Here is a 20,290-nt window from a genome sequence, read left to right on the forward strand (position 1 = left end):
ACCCTGGGAGCTGAGGATGTAGAGAGAGCAAAGGAGGCTGCCCTTTGGAGAATCCAGCGTTTAAGTGAGTGTACTGGTATGCTCCGGCTGCCGTAACAAAGTACCACCCGTGGCCTCAGCAACAGAAATTTCTTTTCTCACAGCTTTGTAGGCTAGAAGGCTGAGCTCAAGGTGCCCGTTTGCCCCTAGGCCTCTCCCCTTGGCTTGATCTTCCATCCTGATCCCATCGTCTTATAAGAACACCAGTTATGTTGGGTGAGGACTCACCCTAACAACCTCGCTTTAACTTAATTACCGATGTAAAGGCCCTGGTCCAAATCCAGTCACAGTCGGAAGTCCTGGAGGTTAGGACTTCAACAGATGAATCTGGGGAGGACACAATTCAGCCCATAACAGGGGAGAAGAGGAATTTTATTTTAGCTAGAGGGGATCTCGAGATGGGGGAGGATTTTCCCCTTAGAATGGGAGAGACTTGAGAATGCTGGCAGCCCTCTCAGGTAAGGCTGCAGAGAAGGGCAGAGGTGGCAGAGAGGGAGTAGGTTCTCCGAGAAGCCAGGAGGGAATCGGGCCAAGGACACAGGTAGATGGGAAGGGTGGGCGTAGAGAGCTCTTTAGGACGGGGGCAGTTATCGGTCGCCGGCTGATTCCATTAAGAAGCAATGGCAGTAACTCCAGGCACCTGACGTCTCTGATGCCGGCCACGTCACTGCTCCCCCGTCACTCATTAGAGCTTTAGGGGAACTGCGTGGGGGGCAAGTGTCAGGAGAGGGCAGAAGACTGAGGGTGTTCATGCCTGATGCCCCTGTTTACTTCATCTCATAGGAGGCAAAGTTATGGTTGAAGATGAGGTAGCAGAGGTCTAGTTGTGAGTGAATAAGAGTCAGAAAAGGAGGGTCAGGGAGGGAGGTGACCAAGACCATCTTGAAGGGCTAATGAATGGCTGCAAGAGACGGGCTGAGTTTGGAGCCCATGGGTTTGAATGGCTCTAAACCACACGGCAAAACACAGCTCACAGAGCATCGGGTGGGCCCAGCGCCCTGCAGGCCAGATGTGTCTGGCCTACTCTGCACCTGAAGATGGACCTTGTTTTGCTGGAGCATCTGTGGCTCCCGGGGAGGGTCTGACCCTTGATTTTGCAGCGAGTCTGTTTTCTGCACAGGCTCCGGTGGGATGGTCTAGGCGTCCAGCCTTGGTTAAGGTCCTGTCTTCTCCGTGTGTCTCTGTCATCCAGCAGCCAGTTGGCCACTGTTCTAGCTCTGTTAGGTGGGGAGCTATGCCAGACTCTACAGATAGGCACGAAAATCTGGGGCCCTGAAGAATTGTTGTGGATTCCTTATGCACACAGACCAAAGGCATGATTCACCCACGCATTGACGCTTGTCTAAGTCTGCCTGCATGAAAGCCACCAAAAAAAGAGGACATTCAGTCAGCTCACACTGTTGGGGAGAGACGATGGAGTGTGAAGATTAGCAGGATAAATAATTCCCTGTTTGGGATCATGTCACCTTTTAGTTTCCCAGGTGAATGACCAAGAGCTAAAGAATGTCGATAGGATATAGGAGTTATAATTCCTGCTACATCCTAACAATTTTCATACATGATTTCATTAAATAATCAGCAATCCTATGAAGATAGTATTATGATCGCTTGACAGACAAAGAAAACAGAGTCTGAGAGTACAATAAATTCTCCCAAGATCCGCAGCTGATAAGTGGTATTTCTGACTCCAGTGCCTATTCTCTTTCTGGTATGTCACACAGAGAGGAAGTTAGGAAAGGAAGCAGACCAGGTGAATTAGGTGTAGGCGGCAGGGCCTGGAATGTGTTCCACCAGCCTGTCCACTGTAGAAGCTTCACCACTGGTGGGACAGCTAGACGGACTCCTTTGTATTGATAGGTAGTGTCCAGGTTGAAGATATAAAAAATATGTCTGTTTTGCTCTGTTTCTGAGGCCTAACATGCTGATGGTGGAGCCAGCATAGTCTGTAAGAACTGGAAGCAGTCAAAGCAACCAGTGCTTCTGGCTTGTCAGCTCTAGAGGCCTAACCCTTCCTGGAATATTAAATGCGTATGTTAGTTATGCTTAAGGATATTTTTTTCAAACAAAAGGTCACACATATTTATTCCTGAACCAAGCCTACTCCTGCAGAAATGTAGAAACAAAGAAAAAAAATCATTTTCCCAGTAAAACACATCCAACTGTCTAGATAGTGGGGATGTTTTCAGCTTGACATGGTAAGATGCTGGTGACTTTGATACAGTATAAATATGTGCGGGCTTCCTTGGTGGCACAGTGGTTGAGAGTCTGCCTGCCGATGCAGGGGACGCGGGTTCGTGCCCCGGTCCAGGAAGATCCCACATGCCACGGAGCGGCTGGACCCGTGAGCCATGGCCGCTGAGCCTGTGCGTCCAGAGCCTGTGCTCCACAACGGAAGAGGCCACAACAGTGAGAGGCCCACATACAGCAAAAAAAAAAAAAAAAAAAAAAAAAAATATGTGCGTCATCTCCCATGCGGTTCCTTATAGACCCAGCTCAGTCTCATCCAGTGTCTCTGATTGGAGCTGGACCAGATTTTATTACCAGTTTTTATCCAAATCCACTGGGGAAGGGGATGATTCTGCTTTTGTTTCATGGCCAGGAATCCCTTGATCCTGAAAGTCTTGTGACAAACAGATTCAACCACACAGATCGTGATGGCAGAGATAGGGAGCTAGGCCTATGGATATAAAATAAGGGTTTTGACTCAGCAAAAAGTCAGACACGTCCCCAGAGGAGATGGCCTTTGTTTTACTCGGCTACCACTGAACACTTGAGAGAAACTGTTCATTCCCTTCACTCCTGTGCCTTTTATACCACCTCCTTGTCCCCCAAATAAACATGGTACCCTGTGGGGGTCAGTGGGAAGGAGGAGGTGTGCTCTTTTCTCTATGTCTAGGTTTTTGATTGAATGTAGCGAGGAAATTTAAAATCGTAGTTTTCATAAAAGACTATTTTGTCTTTCTCTGCTTCTCATTACGATGCATAGTCTTTCAAAGGGAAACCAAAATTTGAACCTTACACCTGCCATCTCTTTCAAGTGATCCCTGGTTCCTGCATTCTTTTCGTGACTGAGATTTCTTTGTGCGACAATCATTTTCGGTAGACATGCTTTGCCCTCCTGCCCTGATGTAGCACAGGGATCAGACTTGCCGAGCTTCTGCAAATTCCCCCACTGACTGGTTACAGCTGCCCCCTTTCTCTCCACTGGCCGTGGCTAGAAAGTGTGGATAAAGGAAAGAAATCAGGCTCAGAGGCCTTCAGTTGGGTAGATTCAGAAGCAATTCTCAGTAAGTGTTGAGGGAAAAGGGCACAGCTGGGCCAGGGCCCCAGGGAAGGCACGTCATACTTTGAGCCCAGCTTTTCTCAACTAAAATGATGACGTTGGCCCTGCCCCACGGGGTCCTGTGAGGATCACATTAGATGTGCATATGAAAGTGCTTTGAAATACAAGGTAATAGTAATATAAATAGGCAGGTTTTTGCAAAAACCGAACAGTGATGGCCTTTCTGATCTTCCTGGCTTTGTGTGGTGAACTAACCCAGGCCTGTCCTCTCTGCTATGATCCCCCAGAGCCACCCATTCATCGTGGGATGAGAGGTCTCTAGGCTTAAAAGTGGGGGAGTTAATAAGGAGATGCCCACTTCTTACATAGAAGGAATTCAGTTCAACAGCGTTTTGGGTTGTTGTTCTGCAGTCCCACTGAGGGATAGACTAACACAGGAGCTGGGAGGAAAGGAAAGGGAGAAAGGAACCTAAAAAAAAAAAAAAAAAAAAAAAAATTCACCATCAGGGCTTCCCTGGTGGCGCAGTGGTTGAGAGTCCATCTGCCAATGCAGGGGACACGGGTTCGTGCCCCGGTCCGGGAAGATCCCACATGCCACGGAGAGGCTGGGCCCGTGAGCCATGGCCGCTGAGCCTGTGCGTCCAGAGCCTGTGCTCCCCAACTGGAGAGGCCACAACAGCGAGAGGCCCACGTACCACACACACACACAAAAAAATTCACCATCAGGCTTCTTATAGGCATGCAGGGAAACCAGGCTTCTCTACGTGCAAAGAGCGGCAAAGCAAGACAAGGCCTATTCCGTGATTACATGTGATACAAATAGATGGAATAAATCATGGTTAAATGGCATGCCTGGGGTGATACAGCAGAGATTCTTATTCTGGAAGAGGCAGGCAATGGGCCCTAAGGGAAATGGATGGTAAAAACTATTAACTACATTTGGATGGAACAATCTGGAAAGACTGTGTGGACCAGAGTGTGAGAAAAAACCCACTAAAGGAAACCCCAGGGAAACATCTTCCTCCTGGATGGACAGAGCCTTAAACTGCCCATTCTAGGCCGTGGGGTCTCAGCTGTGCTGGAGGGGTCACCCCAATCTAACCCTCTCCTTTGCTCTCAGGAAGGCCCTTAGCCGTCACCTTTCTAGGACCAAAGGAGACACCTTCATAAACTCAGGGGTGGGACTGGGATGTTGGTTGTCTGGTCTAGTGGTTTCCTTTAGGGAGGGAGGCAAAGGGGACAGAAGTAGAGAACAAATACTTTATCTGTAGGGTTTCCCTTCACTGGAGAGGGAGGGAGGGGAAAAAGAAAGAAATAGAAGTTCAGAAGCAAATGTGAAAAAAATTAACATTTGATCCTTTGAGGGAGAGCATATCCATGGATGTTTGCTCTCTTGCCCTTTTTGTACTTTCATGTATTTTAACTTTTTTCCAAAATAAAAAACAGTGACATTTTCAAATGATGCTTACTCTAACAGTTTAGTCCAGAGCCAATTTCGTATTGCACCGGATACCAACACAAACCACTTTTGCTGTTGCTGTTCTTTGCTTATTTTCCTTTTTTAAGGAGAGAGACCAAGAGAACTGAAAGTTCTCTGATCACCACTTAAAGAATTCATGGTCCTTTGGCCCAATCATACTTTGTCCCATCCATCCCAATCAACATCCATCCCAATCCAAGTGATCCAGCAGATCCCAAACACGTATAGCTGTGTTTGTATTTCTGACGTCCATCTCCCCCATGTCCCCTCACCAGAATGGAATCCACAAGGGCAAGATTTGGTCCTCATCACCCTGTCACATCCATGCAGCACAGCCTGGCACATCGTATGCCCTTATTCAATATTTGCTGAGTAAATGAATGAATTCCCAGAACCCACAGGGACTGTCCCTGCACCAGCTTTTGTGTAGATCCCACAAGTCCTTTCAGGCTCCTTTGACTTTTTTGGCCTTGGCTTTGAGGGCCAACCCAGCCCCTGCGAAGTTAATTGCCACCACGTACAGTAAAATAGTGAGATGCAAGGCTAACACCTTGGGAAGATGTCCTGTACCTAGGCCTCTTCTGGAACTTTCTTTCACCAGGTTGGGCTGTTATATGCATAGGAAAGGCCCACAGGGGCAGCCTGAATATCTCATTTATTCGTGCTCCCTTATCCTTCTTTTCCTAGCATCCCTGAGAGAAGTACTTTTCTTTCCACCCTGCTGAAGGCTGGTATGGAACATTTTAGAGTAGTTTCAAAATGACATTCATATTCTTTCTTCTTAATCTCATTTCTTTTTTTAAAAATTAACTTATTTATTAATTTATTTATTTTGGGCTGAGTTGGGTCTTTGTTGCTGCGCGTGGGCTTTTCTCTAGCTGCGGCAAGTGGGGGCTACTCTTCGTTGTGGTGCACGGGCTTCTCATTGCAGTGGCTTCTCTTGTTGCGGAGCATGGGCTCTAGGCATGTGGGCTTCAGTAGTTGCAGCACATGGGCTCAGTAGCTGTGGCTCGCGGGCTCTAGAGTGCAGGCTCAGTAGTTGTGGCACACGGGCTTAGTTGCTCTGTAGCGTGTGGGATCTTCCCGGACCATGGCTCCAACCCGTGTCCCCTGAATCTGCACTTAACCACTGTGCCACCAGGGAAGCCCTTTATCTCATTTCTTTACCAAACTTCAGCCTTTTTTTTTTTTCTACTTTTTACCATTTACTTTGTTTTTTTACTTCCTCAAAGCCTATGTAACAAATATGAATTTTACCTTCAGAAGAAAAGAGTTATTTCACCCACCAAGTGAGTGTCTAATGGAAAAACTAAACTAAAAAAAAAACTTTATTAGAGCTTTCTTAAGATCAAAGTGAGTTTTTAGTTCTCTGGAAAAGAAAGCGTGGAGGACAGGGAAGTAGGGGTAATCGACTGCTTGTCCCAAACCCTCCTGGTTCATGGAGACAAATCTTCATGTCCCCACCCTAGGCCTAGGAAAGGTCATCTCTCGGACACTAGAAATGCAAGTAATCCTGGAGCCAGCAGGGAATTTCCATTCAAGGAACGTGATGGTAAAAACCTGAAAAACAGAACAGCCCCAACTCTATTCCCGGTGTTTTTGCTCTCACCAGACCACGCTGAGTGAAGATGTCCCTTGCTTAACTTCCAAGAAGACATCCGAGTTAGCCCCTACCTACATGGTTGGCGTTGCCCAAATGACTGTTTGGAGCAGTGCTTTCCCCTCATTTGAGAATCACTGTCTTATTCAGCTCATCTTGTTATGCGGTCCATTACAGAGCTTAGGTATCTGGGTGTCACTGAGAACCATTAGCTTAAACTGTTGAAGTGTATCCGGATACCTCAAGTTTCTCTCACAGTCCCCAGGAGCTGTACAATCCCAGGCAGCCGACTGGAGACCTGGGCTCTGGTTCTAAGCTTTTAGGAATCATTCTGAGATTTGCTGGTGTCACAGTCCTGCCCTTCAGCAAGATCATTCAGAGAGGTTTCCAGAAACCTCAGAGTTTGCCTAAAGCCATGTGTTCACTTAGGAAGTGCCCCTTCCGATCTGTCTCTGACTGATCTGGGACAGGTCCTCCAAAGCACATACCTGTCCCAGACAACCAAGAATACTGGTTGCCTATGAATAATCCAGACTTTTTTTTTTTTTTTCCTCTTCTCTTCTGGGCAGAGCAAGTGTGGGGCCCACAGTCATACACCCACAGAGGAAGTGTGGAGTCCTGGTCCTCAATAATAAATATTTATTGAGCACTTGCTGTATAATCAGATCCAGTCCTAAGCAATTCACAAATATTGCCGCTTTTAACCTTCACAACAACCCTGCCAGTAAGTAGGTACCCTTAGCCCCATTTTACATATAAGAAAACAGAGATTAGGTGACTTGTCCAGGGCAGTGGCTAGGAAGTGTTCCAGCAAGGATCCCTGGCCAGTCAGGGCCAGTACTCTTAACTTCTGTGGTGCCCTGTGCTGTCTTTTCCGCTTTGGGGTGTTGAGAAAAGGAGGGAGACCTCACACAAGTGATTGATCTGTTAAAGAGGAAAAGGTAGTCAACCCAAAAGATTTTACAGCAGATTGAAAAAAAGTCAACTCCTAGGCATGAAAAATTGCTGCCTGGTGGCTCTGAAGGGGGACCCCCGCTCTCCCTGGGGAGGTAATCTCTGCACTTCAGCTCTGGTGTGACTGGTGACTTCTAGAGTTCAGAGATGCCCTGGTCACATGTGCAGGAAGGCTGAAGTATTTGGATAGTGCCCAGGGGGTGGGCAGCCGAAATCGTTATCCAGCCTGGCAGCCTTAAACAGAGCAGCAGATGACTAGAAACCCCAAATGAAGTTGCTTTTCGTTGTCTTCTCAGTCTTTGTGGGGAATGAGGTCAAGAAAGGGAGATCTAATTCCACTCCGAGTCTCAGGCTCGGTAAAATTCAGAACAAAACTACAGCAGCAAAAACGTTGCTTCAGTCCCATAAAATCTCTCCCTGTGAAGATCTTCAAGCGGGCAAGCCCCCCTCGGAGGCTCCCCGGCTCTGGCTTTCTCTGTGGGCGCCGTCTCCCCTTCCTTCCTGCCCGGTGCCCAGTGCCGGGCGGTCGGGCTCCAGCCGCGCAGCTGCCCGGGCCCCAGCGGCGTAGGGAGCGCCTCTGGGATAACGCGGAGCTCGGGATGCTCAGGATGCTGGGGATGCTGGGGCAGAGGCTCCTTTCTGCTCAGCTCGCCCATCCGCTGAAAGCTTCTCCCCTTCGACTGCACCGGAGGCAAGAAGTAGCTTGCAAAGGGAGGATTTTCAGCACAGTGCACAGGGAATTAAACTTCCATGAACAATAGCGTTGGTCCGTGGAGTGGAAAAGCAGGGGCGGTGCTGGCGTCCCCTAGGCAACGGGCTGACAATGTTCACTCCTTAGACAGTCTTGCAACTGGCCATGGCTCTTTCCTGACAGTACCAGTGGCTGAACTCCGGAAAAATAAGGAAGGCTATGGATGGGATATGGTGAGTGCCACGAGATTGCCCGCTCCAAGTTAGGGCTGCTTTTCTTGTGTTTGGACTTGGATTAGAAAAACAAGCTAGCAGACCATGACTGCTGACACAAATAAATCCACAACTGTACTGGTAAACACTTGAAATTCATCCTTGCAGTAAAAGAAAAAAAAAAAAAAAAAGCAAACGATTTGCCTCCTTTCCTGGTAACATCCAGGGCTGTGATGGAAAACTCCGTTATTCCTAAGAAAGATGCATGATGAGCATGTGGTTTTCTCCAAGTTGGTTTTCTTCTTTAACCCAGGAGCGTCTATTCCATAGACCGCAGAGCAACGTCCAGGACCGGGCTGTGTGCGTGTGCGCGCGTGCGGTGTGCATATCGTTTTCCCTAATTACTACAGCATAACTTCCTCTTTGCTTTACCAGACTAAGTCTCAGCAATGAGACATCACATGTAAACTTCTTGTCTGTTTGCTTTTTTCAGTTCTAGGGAAAATCCGAACCGCAGTTGGCAGTGCCCAACTTCTTATGGCCCAGAAATTCTACCAGTTCAGAGAACTGTGTGAAGAAAACCTGGTAGGTATCCTTACCCATCACTACCATTTTCCCTGCTAGTACCACGAGAAGCACCTGTTGTCAAGACCGGTCCAACTAAAATAGAACCAAGTCACAGCCCATCGGACTCTCTTACCTGGAATAGAGAGTTTTCTGATGAATCATGTATTTCCTGCTTTTCTTAAAATTAAAAATATTTATGTTATACTTAAATAATCTTTGAAGAAAGAATCCAATCAGGTTAAAACTCCATTCCCCCTCCCCTTTTTTTTTCAGTAACTGAAGACTTTCCATTTTCCTGGCCTTCTGATTTCATTATTCTTACCAAACTATGGAGCAGACTGATACGTAAAAAATAATATTACAGCAAAAAAATCATTTTCGATAATGAGTTTCTTTTTGAAATAGCCATCAGGGCCTATTTTCTTATCAGAGTTCTCTGTTTTAATTCAAGAATCAGAAGTGGAAGGTGTCATAAAGTATAGATTTGATCTCCCTGAGACCAGTGAATCATTCATCCTTCTTGGACATACAGAAACAAAATAAACCAGGACAAAGAGACAAGACCAATCCTAGCATCAACAACATTTTAAAAAACTACCAGCAAAATACAAGGGCAAGAGCTTCCTCACAGAATTTTATTTAAATGCTACCATCTCTACAAGTGCCATTCCACAAAAGTAGCTTTTCTTGGTCAATTAATGATCAAGTTGGATCTACATAAAGAAAATGAAAAGCAACTAGTTTATCTCCTGGAAGGTTAACCTATGAATCATTTGCAATCTGATTGACCCAAACTGTGATTTTAGAGTTCTAACCACATCTTGTTAACAAGGACAAATACAGACTGAATGGAATTTATCTAGACAGGGCTCAACCAAGAGCAGATATAAAGCCTGCAAAAGTTGGTGCTCTCCGTCCCTCTTCACCAGGCTTTTCTTTTTGATCCCTCCCCTTGGGGCTATCCTTTCCTGCCTCCTCACCCCCACCCCTGACATCTATAGTTTGTTTTCTCCTCCCTCAGCAAAAATTACCTGACCCTTCTTTCACCGTCTCAGAAATTCTATTCTGAATTATGAGATAATATATATTAGTAGATGTATTGATAAGTGATTCAACCAATATCTTATTGAGCTTCACTACATGCAAGGTACAGAATTCCTGCTAATCTGTAAACTTGCGGATGTGTCACAGATCTTTTTTTTGCAGTACGCGGGCCTCTCACTGTTGTGGCCTCTCCTGTTGCGGAGCACAGGCTCCGGACACGCAGGCTCAGCGGCCATGGCTCACGGGCCCAGCCACTCCGCGGCATGTGGGATCCTCCCAGACCGGGGCACGAACCCGTGTCCCCTGCATCGGCAGGCGGACTCTCAACCACTGCGCCACCAGGGAAGCCCCACAGATCTTAATTAATATGATTCTTTGCTCTTGTAAAGAATCATATGTAAAAAAGTTCATATAAAGCCACATTTCTCAAACTGGCCAACAGACACAGGTGGAGACCAATAAGTACACCCTACAGGGCAAACACAGCACACCTTTGAAAAGAATTATAGAAGGAGGAGCAGAAGCGCACTGTGTCCTCAGAGCTTTTAAGTTTATGATCTGGTTAAATCCTCAAAGCAACGGTCTGGAGAATATAGTGACATTATTTTTATGACGGTTTTACAGTTGAGGAGAATGGGCCTGGAAGAGCTCAGTGACTTGCCAGGGCTGCATGGTAAGAGGCAGACCCAAGGTTCAAATCTCAGTGTGTTCGACTTCAATCCCGGTAAATGCCCCCCAGGATTTGAGTCCCCTCCTCACCCTGATCACTCAGCTCCGTCTCCTCTGCAGCAGGAAGCCCAGTGGGCTGGTGTTGGTACCACTTAGGTCTACAAAGCTGCATAAAAGCAGCACTGAGATTGGTCACAACCAGGCCCAGCTCTCCTTGCTTGAGTTCTTACTCTGAGGAGGTGACCTGAAAACACTTGCCCCTTGTCTCCGACTTGACTCTCAGGCATAGAATAAATGGATTGCAACAAAAGTCAACCCAGGGACCTGGCCCTCCGTATCCTTCTCAACCTCTACCACCTCTGACCTCCAAGTGGCCTGGTTCATACTGAAGTGGGCTGTGCATCTCCTTCTGTGCTGGGGTGTCACAGGAGCCTCTGATTCGGAGACTGGCTGAGCACCCAGGCTCTTTCTCTCTGCTTCCCCATCCATCCCCTGGATGATGTGACAGCAAAGAGAGTCTTGGTGGGAAAGGAACAAATTGCCCGTGTTACAGAGTTAAACGACCTCTATCATTTCATCTACTGATGCACTAGAACAGTTTAACCAACAGAGCTTGTGACCTAAAAGACTTTGGTGAACTTCAAAGTATGAGCAGTTTAGCTTTTAGTTACCAATAAGATAAGGAAATATATTGCGAGACCATAAAACTCCATTTGACAAGTACTTTGTCAAAGCTATTATCTGTCTATTCTGAACCTAGATATTAAGAAACTTTCTTTTTAGTTTACTAAATCAAAGTACTACAGAGAAACCCTCTTGTTAATTCAGATGTCATTAGAATAGAGTTTAACACTGACCCAAATACTTACAAATTTTAGAACTTACTTATTCCAATGATCTATGCGTAGTTTTAAAAGTGTAAGTTTATAAATATATTCTTTACTTGTATGTATTTTGAAGCCAGACCAATAATGCTAGTCCATGAAAGGGCTAAAATGTTCTTTCCAACTTATTAACTCTGATGGTCACCAACCTTGAGCTTCCTGAAATTCTGATGATATTTTCATAGGGTTGGTTTTAAAAGTACAAACTGGCCTCCAGTTATTACATGGCATGAGACTTCACAGTCTTTCCAATTGCCCAGATTCCCAGAGGTAACCAAAACGGACCCCTGCTAGAAACTTTTGGCAAATGCGAGTGCCACCCATCTGCCCGTGAATGCCTTTAGCTACTGTTACAGGTAGTAACCAGCGATGAACACAACACCTTCAGTCTTTAGTTGTTTTTTTTCTGTCTCAGACCATATAAATGAGTGGTTCATACTTTCTAATACTTGTCAGGGATATGTGAATGAGGGCAAAGAAAGTCAATCCACAAACCAAAGAATGTTTAATATTGTCTAGCAAATGGGTCACTACAGACATCTATGTGTATGTATAGACAAGTGTTCTCACATTTGCCGTGTTACGTTATGGTCAATTTAAAACTAATTCGTTTCCAAATGATTTTGTCCAAGTACTTATATGATAACATGACTTCCTACATTAGAGATATCTTAATTGTTAAACACACAGTAGTTTGAAAATCCAGTTCTTTTATTACTTATCACTTGTTTGCCCTAGTATTTTCACTCAACATGAGTATAAAAATGAATCTTACTTCAGATTCCTTATATGTTCTCTGAGTATGTTGGATGGCATGGAGTTGAATACTGACTCTAGTACCAATACACGGTATTTTTTCTTTGTTTTTTTGCAAGAGGGTATTTTCATTTAAATATAGCTTTAAATGCATCTTGTCATAGATCATACATTCTGGGATTTTTCAAATGTTTAGACTCCCTGCCATAGCATACTGATGGATGTTATATTAACAAAAGAAGAATTTTACTTTGACATTGAGAATCACTGACTCAAATGTGTATGAGTGTATAAACTTATCATTTGCAGTGGAATCTTTTTTTAAAAAACAGACTCATAGAGTCTGGTTGCCAGGGGCTTGGGTGTGGGGGAAACAGGGAGAGGTTGGTAATATGGTACAGATTTTCAGCTATAAAATGAATAAGGTCTGAAGATCTAATTAGAACATGGTGACTATAGTTGATAGCAGTGTATTGTATAACTGGGCTTCGCCAAGAGAGTAGAACATAAAAGTTCTCACACACGCAAAAAGATAAATACATGAGGTGATGATGTGTTACTTAACTCAATGGGGGAGTCCTTTCACAATGTGTATATATATCAAATCATCACGTTGTACACTCTAAATATTTTGCAATTTTGTCAATTATTCTTTAATAAAGGTGAATATGTATATAAGACATATATACATATAAAATATTAAATAAATAAATAAAAGTGCCATCGATAGCCTCACTTTTCTCTCCTATCTGAAAACCAAAAGGAACTCATCCTCCTTGCGTTATTTGAAATATTTGAAAATGCCACCTTGGTCCTGTGCTTGTTGTCCTAGATCATCACCTCTAAAGCATGAATGTTTTTCTTTCTCTTGTACAGAATCCCAATGCTCATCCAAGGCCCACCTCCCAGGATTTGGCGGGGTTCTGGGACATGCTGCAGTTGTCCATAGAAAATATTAGTATGAAATTTGATGAACTTCATCAGTTAAAGGCCAATAATTGGAAACAGATGGATCCTCTTGACAAGAAGGTAGAACAATGTAGATTTTGTATGGTTCATTTAAAAACCTGCACAAACACTGGACAGTCTAAATAGGCTTCTGCTTTCAGTCTTGCTGTTTACAATGTGAAATGGAGCTGATATCATATTAATTTCATTGTAATGACAATGTTTACATAGTAATCATTTGGGATATTATCTGTAATATGTTTCAGGCATATTTTTAAAGAAAAACCTGTCTTTGTGAATTGGAAAATGGGAATGTGGCTTTTTTTGTTAATTAAACTTTAAGTTAAACCATTTTAGTCACTGGAAGGAACTGCCTCCATTTTGCTTTTTAAACTAAAATAAATGACATCTTCAGTGCATGATGACATACAGCAAGAGTTCAACTTCCTTACACCCCTAGAATGTGTTTCCGAGAAAATAGGAAGCCCTGCAAACTAACCGACTTTGATCATCATTTCATAAATATAGTAATAAAGAAACCACTGTTGTTCAAGTCTAAAAATATACACACCGTAAAGTTTCACAGTAATCATAAATGTTGGGATTTTTTAAGAGTTTTACTATTGGTTGATTTGCCTTGGGGAATATTGCTCACTGGGTTCCTCATGCGAGAGCTTAGAAATAAAGACTCAAATTCTTTTACTTGAATTAATAAATGGCAGTTTTCACATTTGATTATGGCGGGTCCACCAGGCTTGCCCAGGTATCCAATGTCCACCTCCCTAGGCTGGCCAGGCATGCATGACTTTTTTAACCCTTTGTATTCCTATGGCCTGAGGTCAGATGTTTCTGAGAGATTCAACTTCTAAATATTAGGCACAGCTATACCTGTGATGCCCTTTTCTGATCCCATCACCTATCAGAGAGCGAGCAGCGGTCTAATCCATTCTGCTGCTGCCCATTATAATACCAGGGTTCTTGGAGTTCATGGGCTCCCAGGAGAAATCCAGTGCCAACAGCCGGTGCATAATCAAAGGGGCCACCACTCTCATCACTGTCCCTCATCTCTAATTCTGTCACCATCCACCTGTGGGGTTTTGGTGCGAAGCATCAAAGTACCATTGATGTCTGTGTGGCCTCTCACTGGGGGAGCCAAACACTTGCACTCAATCTAGTTTTCTTTAATCTGGGTTTAAAACTGTCTGCTAAATAAGTTTTTAAATTGGTCTGATTTTAAGAAAACACTACAGATGTACACACGTACTGGTAACTGAGTTTCTAGAGCTGATCCATCTAATTTCTCACTCATGGAGTTTTTAAAATTATAGTTAAAAAATAAAATGTGCAAGGAAAGGAAACTATGACTAAAAAGTTTCCAACATTCATACTTTCAAAAATATCTACTGAGTTACCCAACAATGAAGATTTTAAACGTCCAAAAGGAGTGAAGCTAAGAATTGATATATGTAACCTATTGACACCGTAAATCATTAGTTAACTTGATTTGTAAATCTTCATGCACGTTGTCTGTGATCAGAGCTTTGCATCACCCCATGAACTGGAAGGGAAACGATGAACAAGACAATCAGAGTTGGTGGAATACGGTTTGCACTCTGTGCTTCCCTTTTTTATCCACACAAGACTCCACCTTAAACAGCCGGCGGGCAACTCCAGTGCAATACGTTAACTAGGCGCTTCACCCAGGCAAGCAAGGAGGAACACAAAGAATGTCCTTTGGAGAATCATGGAATCCCTAATTTAAGATACTTTTCACATTTAGTTTTATGAGAATTTAGGGTATTTTACTAAAAAATGAAATCATCAGATTCACGTGGACCTTTTTGCAGCCTGAAAACTCACCGTCTTTTTCCTAAAAATCCTTTGTGGTTTAGATTCCCTTCTTTCCCACTGTACTTCTTTTTCCAGCCCAAGTGATGAATGGCTTTTGTTTTTGCAGCGGCATTTAAATATAGCCACCCGTTTTCTAGTTTGCTACTGCTAGGGGGATGAACTCTTTCAGTCTTGTGTTCAGCTTTCATGGCACACTGTCTGTCCCTGTGATGGAATTGCCTTCTGGGCCGCCACAGTCGGCCCGAGGTCCCTATGGCGTGACGTCCAGCAGGATGTTTTAGGAGCTGACTCCGCTACCCCGGAGGGTAAGGAACTGTCCAAGTCCTCCCTCCAGGGTGACCGTGCCCAGTACATTGCTGTGTGTTTGTGTGTGATGTGCAAACGGGTGTAACTCACTGTGGCATCAGCAAAGCTAAACGAACGCAGGCTTACAGTCTTCTTCCTCGTTTGGTTGTTTAGGTTTGGGTGGGCCCGAGGAGAGGGCGGGGATGTTTTTAAACTCTGAACCGAGCTCGCACCCTCCGCCTCCCTCCTTAGGGGGGGATGCAGAGTTCTAAGACGCGCCCGCTGCCACCCTTTCCCATCTCTGGCACCCGGAACAGTCTGGAGCCTCCAGAGAAAAACCGCAGTAAACGTGCTGGGAGCCACAGCCTTTCAGCAGGCGGGGGGCATTTTAAATACCCACATCCTTCCCTTGGAGAGACCTAGTCTGCCATCCAGCTTTACCCTTGGCCTTAAACTTACCGGTATTTTTCCCCCCTGCATCTTTTGAATACGCAAGCCAGAATAATGAAGAAAAAATATATACATATCTATACATGTAAAATATATATATATATACATATATATAGTGTGCAGATCAGAACTAACCTAACCACCCTTAGGCTTTAAAAAAAAAAAAAGTGTGCTAACTACTGACCTATCCCAGTTTTTCCCAAGCTTGTCCTGAGAAGCTGTGTAATGTCCTGAACCTTCTGCTTTGATCAGGAGCGAAGGGCCCCTCCTCCAGTGCCCAAGAAGCCGGCGAAGGGCCCCGCGCCGCTGATCCGGGAGCGCTCGCTGGAGAGCTCGCAGCGCCAGGAGGCCCGCAAGCGCCTGATGGCCGCCAAGCGCGCCGCGTCCGTCCGCCAGAACTCGGCCACCGAGAGCGCCGAGAGCATCGAGATCTACATCCCCGAGGCGCAGACCCGGCTCTGAGGCCCCCGGCCGCCGCGCCCCCGGCCGCCTCCTCCCCGGCGCCCGCCCTTCGCCTTCTTGGCCCGCCCACCCGTGTAGACGCGGCCCCTCTAGGTCACCCGCCATCCTCCGTTCTCTCGAGCTTGTCTGTCCCTAGATTCCAGCAATATCGAACCATAGGGTATCTCAGAAATCCAGGATCCCGGGGGGGGGGGTTGTCCCCAGGGGGGTGGTCCCCTCGGGACCTCGCGGACTTCCACCCGAAAGCAACTAGGAGACTAGGGCTCGGAGCCCCCTGATTTCCCCGACACGCTTCCTATTTGGGCAAGCAGATGGAACACTTGATTTCCAACCTCAGAAATCACACACCCTGTCACCGGAGTCGGGAAGTGACACACCGAGAAGGGACGCAGAGGGGCTGGGGGGCGGGGGACCAGGATGCGGAGTGGGGGAAAGAGAAGCAAACCCTGCGGGTGCCGGGGGTACCTGCGTCGCTCACAGCTGCACAAACTGCCTCACTCTTGTGTCATCAGTCACTGCTTCAGATGTTTCAATCAGCAGAAGATTGTCAATCCGATCTTTCAGGGATATCCATCTATTCTGAAAGGCAATAAAATGAAGACAGGCGAGGCAAAGGAAGCACTGCTAGTTTAAAAGACTACATAAGGGATTTTTTTCTTTTGTCCTATTCTTAAGAAAAGTTAGACCTGAAGTGTTTTATCAGCTTTTCTTGTATATGTATATTATATTGTTGTAATGGTGGTGGTGGGGTCTTTAGGGGAAAGTGTTGGTTCTATTAATTTGTTAGTGTCCATCCTGGGGGCCTACCTAATTACACAGAGCTAAGTACATCTCTGCTTACGGAGTGCTGTACATGGCAGCTGGGCTGCTTTCTGCGAAAAGTTGGGATTTTCCTAGCATCCCCTTGGAATGCTACACATCTGTCTCTTTTAACCCAGTAGTTCATAGGGCAGACGTCTGTCTTCATCAGTCTTTTCTCACTGCTCCAGAGTCCTCACACACCCCCGAATAAGGATTTTGTCCCGTGTCAAACCGGTAAAATAAGCTTTCTGTCCCAGTAGACATGCTGCCTCGTTCCAAAGAGCGGCCACTTGTTTTGAGGTCCCAGGTAGAGAGAGAAGAAATTTGACCTGCGAGGCTCAGCAGCCACACGGAGGGGGACAGTGTCATGATTCCTGAACACTGAAAGAAACCCAGGCTTTTGGCAGAGAATGTTGATTTCCGTTTTTAGTCCTGATGGATGGCCAGTATGACCTTTGCATCCAGCTCAAGTTATCTTTAAATGCCCTTACTCGTAGCAGTTTAAGCACTTAGAATGAGGTGATCTTAAACGATCACTGGCGTTTTATCCAGCTCCCTAAAGCGTTAGAAATTACCATTGAAAAATGAAAGACTTTAAAAAATATACATCAAATACTCTTGCACCAGAGATGCTTTTTTAAAAAAAAACAAAACACTCTCATAGCCAGGTGCTAATTTAATTTTATTTAAGCAATTAAGAGAGGTGATGGGTTCTGGCAACAACTATTTTCATGGACATATTCTAAAACCACTAGAGAATTCGCTACCTCTCAGAGCCGTTGATGCTTTGAGCTATCTTTATAAACAGGGCACAAATGTTTACTGCTGTGGTTTACAAGACAAGGGCTACTAACATTTAAAAACCAACCAACCAACTTTTAACTAGGGTGAACAAAGCACCTTTGAGTGCTTTATAAAATTGGAGCAGACAGAGAATTTGAGCTTCAAGTATTGCTGGTTTTAAAAAGAATACACCTTTTCTTTACTCTGTAGCAGCCAAGGAAGGTCACACAAAGTTTGCATCAAGTAAGGCCAACTGCCACCTTGGGTAGCCTATGGTCTCATTCAATCCTGACAGTGACTCGGAACTCACAGATTAACGTGAAGGAAGCCACATGCACTTGAAGACCAGATGTCCCCATCCACAGCTCTGTGCCCTGAGGTAGAGATAAGATTTGGATTAAGAAATAGATTTCTAATACGATTCAAAATCATCCTACAATATTTTCTTTGGAAACTGGTTTAGCCCAGGATATTTTAAAGAGAGACAAGAGATGGCCTGTTTATCTTGTCTATGTGAATGGTATTTGTATATTCATAAGCTATTTTTGGTAAGAATTTTAAATCTTTTAGCTGAAGGCCTCCAGGCACCATGACCTTTGCCTTCCTTGAAAACACCAATTGTACAAACACTTTATAAAAGGCTAATTATTGATGTTAAGACATGATCTCACATAAAGCTGCCTGTTAATCACTTGCCCCCTTACGCTGACATCCATGACCATAACCTTTGTTACATTGTTCTTCTGATGTAATTTGTAGAAATGTTTTTTAGTTCATATTGGAAAATGTATGTACCCTGAAAAATTACTTATTTTGTTTAACTTTGGTATAAAGGTGTTTGGGCATTTTCTTGGGGAGGGGGGGATTACAAAAGAAGTTTGTCTCCCACATCAAAAAATGTTAAAAGAAATTAAGTATTTATTATATTTTTTGCAGATGTTTCCATACAACTCACATAACCTTTTTGTAAAGAGAGATGAAGAAATGGATTAAAGATTTTTAATATTTGAAATGGTAAATAGAACTAATTTATTTGTACTATATTTCTGTTATTTATAGATGTTTCCTTAATGTTTTACTGTGCATTACCACTTTAATTTAAGCCTTATCCTTGTGAATTTACCATTTCTTTTTTAAAACATGTCTAGATGCATATTTTAAATAACTGGAATGTAAATCACTAGCATATCTGAATTCCCAAATGTAATTTTTAAAAATTATTTTGGTTTGGAAAAAAAAAAGATTCATTTGAAAGCCTTCAGATGGAGGGGTGGGGAACATTTTTATGGCTTTATGAATTGGAATTTCATAGGCTTATCTACCTAGACAGTGTGTGGACAAAAAAAAAATTGTAAATAGATGAATGTTTCCCATAATGTAAAAAGAAATTAATAAAATACTTAATGCACTGCTTTCAGGTCTGTGTGTTTTCACTACAGAGTCCTACTTCTTCTAAAATATAAGTAACTGCCTTTGGGGGGGTGAATAATTAAGCAGTTAAGAAGCATATCATTGTGACTTTCATTGTAACAACACATGTACTAGTCCTGGTGAGCTGGTGGGTAGACCTTGCACCCTGTGGAAGGGCTTTAAGTACCAAAAACTAAAAGTCCTTTTACTGTGATGATTACACGCATCTGAAAGTTTCAGGTCAGGAGCTGTATGTTTTATGAAAGATGTTATTAGCTTCTCAAGCATGTTCAAATCTGTATAGATTTTTACCCACGTGGATTTCTTTGAAAACATTTCATCAGTTTTGTTCCCTACACAGTTCTCTGGGGTAGGGAAAATCAGAATAATGCATTGTGGTTTTCATTTCATCCTCACAGCACTGAAAAACTGCTCCCTGAGGTTCGGTCACTCGCCCAGCGTGACACAATTATTAAGTGACAGATCTGAGTCCAAAATCCAAGCCTGCGTTCAGCTTTGTCTTCAGTGGGGTCTTATCACTCTTCTCACATTTAGAATTGGTAATTGCCACTGTCAATTTCCCCTGGTTTTCCTCTAGGTCATATTTGTAAGCCTTACTTTATACACAAAAATACAGACTCACCAAAAACAACAACAAAAAAGTAAATTAGAACACTTTATAAAGTGGACTTACACTGATGTGAAAATGCCACAACCCTGAGACCTGTGTCCACAATACTTCCTCCCACCAAGTTCTTGGGCGAAGCCATACATCTATATGCAACCAACTTGGAAACTGTTAAGCAGATAAGCCACTTTGTCCGATTTTTATACATAAGCAAGACCTGTGCCAGTCACCAAAATAACACAATGTACTTTTTTTTTTTTTTTTTTCCGGTACGCGGGCCTCTCACTGCCGTGGCCTCTCCCGCTGCAGAGCACAGTCTCCGGACGCGCAGGCTCACGGGCCCAGCCGCTCCGCGGCACGTGGGATCCTCCCGGACCGGGGCACGAACTGTGTCCCCTGCATCGGCAGGCAGACTCCTAACCACTGCGCCACCAGGGAAGCCCCACAATGTACTTTTGAAAGTGCTTCCAAAGAGCAATGATCAAGTGGCCAG

At 44.4% G+C, this 20,290-nt stretch overlaps 1 protein-coding gene across 16 annotated transcripts in view; it reads left to right on the plus strand.

Annotated features, from left to right (window-relative positions):
- DLGAP1 (DLG associated protein 1) overlaps positions 1 to 16,247 on the plus strand; it is a gene marked incomplete at its 5' end in the record, with an annotated part of 321,304 nt that extends 305,057 nt beyond the window's left edge. For 12 of the 16 annotated variants that reach the window (XM_082641702.1, XM_082641701.1, XM_082641693.1 and 9 more), the window contains 3 exons: positions 8,753 to 8,844; positions 13,056 to 13,208; positions 15,966 to 16,247. In XM_082641702.1, the coding sequence (XP_082497828.1) occupies positions 8,753 to 8,844; positions 13,056 to 13,208; positions 15,966 to 16,175 (455 nt within the window). In that variant the 3' untranslated portion in view covers positions 16,176 to 16,247. Of the gene's footprint in view, positions 1 to 8,752; positions 8,845 to 13,055; positions 13,496 to 15,965 lie in introns of those variants that run through there. The other 4 variants (XM_082641694.1, XM_082641697.1, XM_082641700.1 and 1 more) reach the window with 1 other exon arrangement.
- Positions 16,248 to 20,290: the final 4,043 nt, after the last annotated feature.

This window comes from Mesoplodon mirus (assembly GCF_964341445.2).
Source record: "Mesoplodon mirus genome assembly, chromosome: 13".
Lineage (NCBI taxonomy): Eukaryota > Metazoa > Chordata > Mammalia > Artiodactyla > Ziphiidae > Mesoplodon > Mesoplodon mirus.